Raw genomic sequence first — 8,329 nt, forward strand, 5'->3', positions numbered from 1 at the left:
TGACAGACGTGGTGATGTAAAGCTCGGTGCTGTCAACAGAAATGTGGAAAATGATGCTGCATTTTCGGATGATGACGCCGACGGGTAGCATGTCAATGAGAAAGGGGAGTGGGTAAAGTATAGATCATTGAGGGACACCAGAGGTAACGGTGCTGGAGCAGGAAGAGTAAACTTTGCAGGTAATTATTTGGTGGCAATTGGAACGATAAGAATGAGAACCGGTGAGAGCAGTCCCATCCATCTGGATTCTCATATTAAACTTGTCTTGTTCTGTTCCACCTTCATGTAATCTTTTTCTGTAGCAACTCACTTTATTTTTGCTTTATCAGAATCTTCTACATTCTTACATTTTCGCTCAATCTTTTGTTTAACTCAGTTTCAGTACAATGCAGTTCATTTACGGTGATTTCTTCATTTTAATTTGCCTCATTGCAACCCCAGATCAGTTTTGTGTACAGAACTACTTACAATTAACAAAGGCATCATCAAACCTAAAATTAGTGCCAAGGGCCGGGGACTGCGACTGATCTTGGGACGGTCGAATGATAATTCTCTTTCCTCTCTCTTGCAGTGAACTTGCTCGCGACTGTGATCCTGTCCCTTGGGAAGTGCGGTCTCTCCAAATGTGTCACTCATTACTTGGTAGCCATGGCAGTGGCGGATTTAACGGTGGTGATCATTGAAGTCATATTGAAGCGAATTAACAATATTTACTTCCCATTAAATTTCTTGTTCATCACTCCCATATGCGCAATGAAACTTGTCACGAAAATTGCAGCATTGGACTGCTCCGTCTGGTTTACGGTTGCTTTCACCTTTGATCGCTTTGTAGCCATTTGTTGTCCGAAACTCAAACAAAGGCATTGTAGCCAGAGAACGGCAAACGTGGTTTTAGCGACCGTGTGTGTGCTCAGCTGCCTGAGAAGCATCCCCTTTTATTTCATGTACGAACCCCAACTTATAATTAACAACATTCCATACTTCTGCATTGAAACCTCTGCCTATTACACTTCGCCGTTATGGGCGGCGTACGGGCGGTTTGACAGTATTATAACACCTTTAGTGCCGATCTTTTTGATCCTTTTGTTAAATGCTCTCACTGTGAGACATATTATAAAGTCCAATATAGTCCGCAGGGCGCTCCTAAGAAGCATCAATAACCAAAATGATCCAGAGAGCGAGAACCGGAAGAGGTCAATCATCTTGCTGTTTACTATATCTGTTAATTTTATTCTTCTCTGGATGACATGTGTTGTGCATTATCTCAGGTGGCGGGTGAAAAACTACAATTATACAGACAGATACTACAGTAACCCAATATACATCAACCAGCAGACGGGATACATGCTGCAGCTTCTCAGTTCCTGCACGAACACGTGTATCTATGGGTTGACACAGAGAAAATTCAGAGAAGAGCTGAAGAATGGAATGAAATACTTGATAACACTGAATGGGAGATTATGCAAATAACAAGCAATTGACAGAAAGCTGCATCAAACTGTGTAGATTGCAATCCATACCCTTCTTTAATTTCATAACACCAGGCTGGCAGGTGATGGCAGGGAACAGGCTGACTCTCTTGGGAGAGAGAGCTGGCCAATAAACCACCTATACAGAAAAATGCAGCTGGATTGGGTCTGCCACCTGCAGTGCAAAAACAATAGATAGAATAAACACTAGTATATGAATTACAACAGAACCAATATTGCTAACTCGGAACAGAGAATGAAAAACTGGGAAAACATCTGGTCACTGTAAAGCATGTAACAATAATGCCCATTCAACTCCATCCTGTAAATGTAAAGTGTTCAAATATAATGCACACTGGACCGCAGCAGATAAATACGAATGCCTCAGTAATAATGCAGAATGGATCGTATCTGTTAAATGTGAACCATTAATAATAACGCACCCTTAGACTGCAACGACTAAATGGGGAATGTATACTAATAATGAGCGCTGCACCACAGAAGGCAAGTGTGGAGTGTTCAATGCGAATACACACGAGATTGCATCTCATAAAATGAAGCAGTTAGTAATAATGGACACGGGATCACATCTGGCAAATGTGAGACATTGAATAATAATGTACACAGGATCACATCTAGTAAATGTGAAACATTGAATCATCATTTACACGACCACATCTGGTAAATGTGAAGCAACAGTAATAATACACACTGGACCACATATGGTAAATCATAAGTAATGGCAATAATAAACACTGTACTGCACATGGTAAATGTAAAGCAATAGTAAAAAGAAACACTGGACCACATCTGGTAAATGTGAAGCAACAATAAGAATAAACACTGGACCACATCTGGTAAATGTGAAGCAATAGCAATAATAAACACTGGACCACTTCTGGTAAATGTGAAGCAATGGTAATAATAAACACTGGACCACATCTGGTAAATGTGAAGCAATAGTAATAATAAACACTGGACCACATCTGGTAAATGTGAAGTAATGGTAATAATAAACACTGTACCACATCTGGTAAATGTGAAGTAATGGTAATAATAAACACTGTACCGCATATGGTAAATGTGAAGCAATAGTAATAATAAACACTGGACCCCATCTGGTAAATTTGAAGCAATTGTACTAATAAACACTGGACTACATCTGGCAAATGTGAAGTAATGGTAATAATAAACACTGTACCCCATATGGTAAATGTGAAGCAATAGTAATAATAAATACTGGACCACATCTGGCAAATGTGAAGCAACAGCAACAATAAACACTGGACCACATCTTGTAAATGTGAAGCAATAGTAATAATAAACACTGTACCGCTGTATGGCAAATGTGAATTAATAGTAATAATAAACACTGGACCACATCTGGTAAATTTGAAGCAATTGTAACAATAAACACTGGACCACATCTGGTAAATGTGGACTGTTCATAATGATACACATTGCGTTAAATAATATCGTAAACTGGAACGTGTGAGGTGTTTAGTAATTTTAATTATTTCAGGGATCGTGGGCACCTCTGGCAAGAATAGAATCTTTTCCCACCTGTAATTGCCCTTGGCAACTGAATGGCTTGCTAGGCCAGTTAGTTAAGAGCCAACCACATTTCTTTGGGTCTGGACTCATAGAGTCATAGAGATATACAGCACAGAAACAGGCCCTTCGGCCCATCGTTTCCACGCCAGCCATCCAGCGCCTAACTGTTCTAATCCCATATTCCTGCGCTTGGCCCGTAGCCTTGTATGCTGTGGCACTTCAAGTGTTCAAATGTAGAGCAGACCAGGTAAGGACAGCAGACTCTTTCCCTAAAGGATATTACTGAACCAGATGGGCTTTTACACGCCTCCAAGACTAAGACTAGCATTTAATTGCAGGATTTTACTAATGAGCTGAAATCACATCCTAGCCATTGACATGGTGGGGTTTGAATATGTGTCCTCAGGGAATTCGACTCGGTCTCTACAGCACTAGCTCAGTGACGGTACCACCATGTCACCACATCCCATATGCACCGGGTCTAATGTGACAAATTTGAAACTTTTAATGACAATGCATCTTGGATAATAACTGATAAGTATTCAGTCTTCAACAACAATGCACACTGGACCACAACTGGTAAATGTGAAACATTTAATCATAATACACACTGACTCTCAACTGTTAAATATTTATAATATAATAGTAATACAAACAGCACCACATCTAGTAAATCTTAATCTTTTAATAATAATGAAAACTTGAGCATGTCTAGTAAATGCGAAACATGTATCAATTAAACACAGTAGAACACATCCTGTGAAGGTGATTCCTTTCACATTAAGACACACTAGATAACATCTGGGAAATGTGAAGTATTTAATAATAATTCGCACAGGAACACATCTGATACATCTGAAATATTTAATAATAATGCACATTGAATCACATCTTGCAAATGTGAACTATTTAGCATTAAGGCACACTGGATTATATCTGGTATATATGAAGCACATAATAATAATGCATACTGCAGCACATCTGGTAAAAGTGAATCATTCAACATTAAGGTGCACTGGATAACATCCGGCAAATGTGAATCATTTAATAATATTGCACACTGGACCACATACAGTACATGTGAAGTATTTAACAATAATGCCCACTGGATTTCAAATGGTAAATGACCATTATTTAATAGTAATACAAACCGGACCACATCTGGTAAATCTGAATCTTGTAATAATAATGCACACTGGAACATTTCTTGTCAACTTGAATCAGTTAACATTAAGGCCACTGGCAATATCTGGGAAATGTGAAGCATTTAATAATAATTAACATTGGATCACATCAAGTAAATGTGAAGAATTTAATACTAATGCATACTGAAGCACATCTGGTAAATACGAATCATTTAACATTAAGGCACACTGGACCACATCTGGTAAATGTGAAGAATTTCATAATAATGCACAATGGATCTCAACTGGTAAATGGATATCATTTAATAGTAATACAAACTAGACCACATCTGGTAAATCTGAATCTTTTCATAACAAATCACACTTGAGCAGATCTGGTACATGTGAATCATTTAAAAGTAATGGAAACTGGGACAAATCTTGTAAATGTGGATTACTTAAGTCACACGAGACAACATCTGGGAAATGCAAATCATTTAACAATTATGTAAATTGGAACACATCTTGTGAACGCGATTCATTTAACATTGAGCCACACTAGATAACATCCGCGAAATATGAAGTATTCAATAATAATTCACACTGGAACACATCTGATAAATATGAATCATTTAGGCACATTAAGGCACACTGGACAACATCTGGGAAATGTGAAGCATTCAATAATAATGCACACTGAAGCACATCTGGTAAATGTGAATAATTTGACATTAACGCACACTGGACCACATCTAGTAAATGTGAATCATGTAATAATAATAATGCACAATGGACCATACCTTTAACTCACACTCTTTGCTTTCTGTCTTGAAGGCAACCAGCAATCTACTCTGTCACTTGCCAACTAACTCCTCATTCTTTGACCGAATTGATTAGTCTATCATGGGATAACTTATCGAAGGGCATTTTTCCCCAAAGTCCAGATAAATTACATTTATCACATTACCATTGCTTACTCTCTGTGTTACGGCTTAAATAATACAATAAGTTTGGTCAAGCAAGATTGTCCCTTTGGAAACCCATGTTGGCTGCTCATTCCTATACATTTTCTTTTCTAGATGCTCTTCACTTCTCTCTTTAAGTAGGTGTTCCATTACTTATCCTGTCGCCGATGTTAAGCGAACCTATCTATAATTGCCTGGGCATTTACTGCCCCCTTTCTGAAATATAGGAATTGAGTTAAGTGTCCACCAGACCTATGGAACATGATGCAGTCAATAATACACAAGCTCACCCATGCTATCGACCGACAAAAATGGCAAATAATGTGGTTCCCAACAGCTATGCATCCACTTTCTTCAAATGTGTCGTGGTGATTTATGCAAGTGCTGGCCAGCTGCTCATTTCTCCATGCCTCAATGTCCAGTTTTTTTATTTACTCTGATGTTGCTCTTAAGAACCACCCATATTTTAACTTCCATGATAAATGCACAAAATTAATCTTGTTATACTACATGAGGTGCTTTCCCATTGTCTTATTCTGGCTGGATCTTGTGCTCACCCCAAAGGCATATTTCGTGGCCGGGTGGGGCTGTTGGGGGGAAGGGTTCGGGTGGGGGTGGGGGGAGAGGGTGTGGTGGAGAGTTGGAGTGGTAGTGCCCACCATAGATGTCGATACCAGAATTCCAGATTCCAATTCTCCCGGAGATAGCGAAGCTCTATGTCGGCACCTCCACAACTCTGTAATGGTAACCGTACATAAAATATGCTCGGTACCTTTTTGCACTTATATTAATGCAACTCATCGCGATGCCACCAGCCGTTTCCAGTCTTTGGCTCGAAGTGCAGCACTCACATGCCTTCACTTTCACAATTTTGAAATGCTGCAGCCACTGAGGCGTGGGCCCTCGGTGACCTCAAATTTCTGGTTATTGTCGCCGAGCTGTCCTTGAGATTTGTTGTGAACTCGGATACTGCCACTATGTTAAATCACCAGAAGTGAGGGGAGGTTGGAACTCTGCATCTGCGTATCCATAAGGGGGTAAGCGGCCACTCTGCAACATAATAATGGAAGTGGGGAAGAGGTTAGCTCTACATTCGTTTATCAATTTGGAGAGGAAGGAGCAACTTTTCATTTATTTACTTATAAGTCGGGAAGGGGCCACCGTGTATCTTTGCATCGATATGGGGGGAACGGGACAACACTTCGTTCGTTTCTTGATAACGTGTATTAAGGAGGCAACTCTGCACCTGCTTATTGATAAGGGGGAGGGTGCACTTCTGCATCTGTGTATCGATAAGGTGGAGCAGGAGGCTACTCTTCATCTGTGTATCGATCATTCAGACCAGGAGGCAATTCTGCATCGGATAATCGATAAAGCAGAGAAGGAGGTGACTCTTCATCTGTTTATCAATAAAGCGGAGCAGGAGGCAATTCTGCATCTGTTTATCGATAGAGCGGGCAAGAGAGAAACTCTGCATTTGTTTATTGATAAGTCGAGGAAGGGAGCAATTCTGCAGATGTGTATCATTGGAGGGGGGAAACGGAAACTCTGCATTTGGATACACTGTTTGGGGGCACAACTGGGAAACAGTACAGGTTGCTGTTGTCGATAGTCCAGTGCAGGCAATTTAAATGATATTCCAATTGTCTTGATGGCTCACACTTACTTAAACTTGTGCGGGCAATGTTATGCCATACCAGAGAACTCATGCTGGAACGCTACTGAAGCAGTAATTAACATAAATCTCTGTCCAGGTAGTTGTACTTGACCTTATGAAGGAAGCCAATGTTGGCAGAAGTGTAGAGATAGGTAAAAATCATCCTGATTTTCTTAAGCCCTTTGCTGTGATGAGGCATCGCCACAAGAGGCAGGCCCAAGAGGTAGGTGCGCCCTAGAAGGAGCAGCCTCCCAGACGCGAGCAGGCACAGCCACTAAGGCACAGAGCATCCCAGACATGCTAGAAAGCAATCATCTCAGATCCAGGACATTACTGCAGGAGTTCCTGAGATTAGTATCCTAGCCCCAACTATTTTCAGCTGCTTCACAATAACCTTCCTTCAATCACAAGGTCAGAGTGGGAATATTCGCTGATGATTGCACAATGTTCATCACCATGCGCGACTCCTCGGATACTGAATCAGTCCGTGTAGAAATGCAGCAACATCTGAATAATGCCCAAGCTTAGGCTGATAGGTGGCAAGTAACTTTTGTGCCACATAAGTGCCAGGCATTGACCATCTCCAAGAAGAAATAAGAAAAAATAATGAAAATAAATTGTCATCAACAGTGCCATCAAGCGGCACTTGCTTCACAATAACCTGCTCAGTGACGCTCAGTTTGGGTTCCGCCAGGGCCACTCAGCTCCTGACCTCATTACAGCCTTGGTTCAAACATGGGCCAAAGAGCTGACCTCAAGAGGCGAGGTGAGAGTGACTGCCCTTGACATCAAGGCAGCATTTGACCGAGTATGGCATCAAGGAGCCCGAGCAAAACTGAGGTCAAATGGAATCATGGGGAAAACCCTCCACTGGCTGGAGTCATACCTAGCGCAAAGGAAGATGGTTGTGGTTGTTGGAGGTCAATCTCTGAGCTCCAGGACATCACTGCAGGTGTTCCTCAGGGTAGTGTCCTAGGCCCAACCATCTTCAGCTGCTTCATCAATGACCTTCCTTCAATCATAAGGTCAGTAGTGAGGATGCTCGCTGATGATTGCACAATGTTCACCACAATTCGTGACTCCTCAGATACTGAAACAATCCATGTAAAAATGCAGCAAGACCTGGACAATATCCAGGCTTGGGTTGATAAGTGGCAAGTAATATTCGCGCCACACAAGTGCCAGGCAATGACCATCTCCAACAAGAGAGAATCTAACCATCTCCCTTTGACAGTCAACGGAATTACCATCGCTGAATCCCTCACTATCAACATCCTAGGGGCTACCATTGACTAGACACGGAACTGGAGTAGCCATATAAATACCGTGGCTACAAGAGCAGGTCAGAGGCTAGGAATCCTGCAGCGAGTAACTCACCTCCTGACTCCCCAAAGCCTGTCCACCATCTACAAGGCACAAGTCAGCACTGTGATGGAATACTCTCCACTTACCTGGATGGGTGCAGCTCCAACAACACTCAAGAAGCTCGACACCATCCAGGACAAAGCATCCCGCTTGATTGGCACACCATCTACAAACACTCACTCGCTCCACCACCGA

The 8,329-nt window shown here is 41.5% G+C and overlaps 1 protein-coding gene across 1 annotated transcript; it reads left to right on the forward strand.

Annotated features, from left to right (window-relative positions):
• The first annotated feature begins 211 nt into the window (after nt 1-211).
• LOC137362620 (probable G-protein coupled receptor 139) lies at nt 212-1,470 on the forward strand. Its single transcript, XM_068026973.1, has 2 exons — nt 212-221; nt 572-1,470. Exons 1-2 carry the CDS (start codon nt 212-214, stop codon nt 1,468-1,470), a joined length of 909 nt encoding a protein of 302 aa, XP_067883074.1.
• The last annotated feature ends 6,859 nt before the right edge of the window (nt 1,471-8,329 follow it).

This window comes from Heterodontus francisci, unplaced genomic scaffold, assembly GCF_036365525.1.
Source record: "Heterodontus francisci isolate sHetFra1 unplaced genomic scaffold, sHetFra1.hap1 HAP1_SCAFFOLD_452, whole genome shotgun sequence".
NCBI lineage: Eukaryota > Metazoa > Chordata > Chondrichthyes > Heterodontiformes > Heterodontidae > Heterodontus > Heterodontus francisci.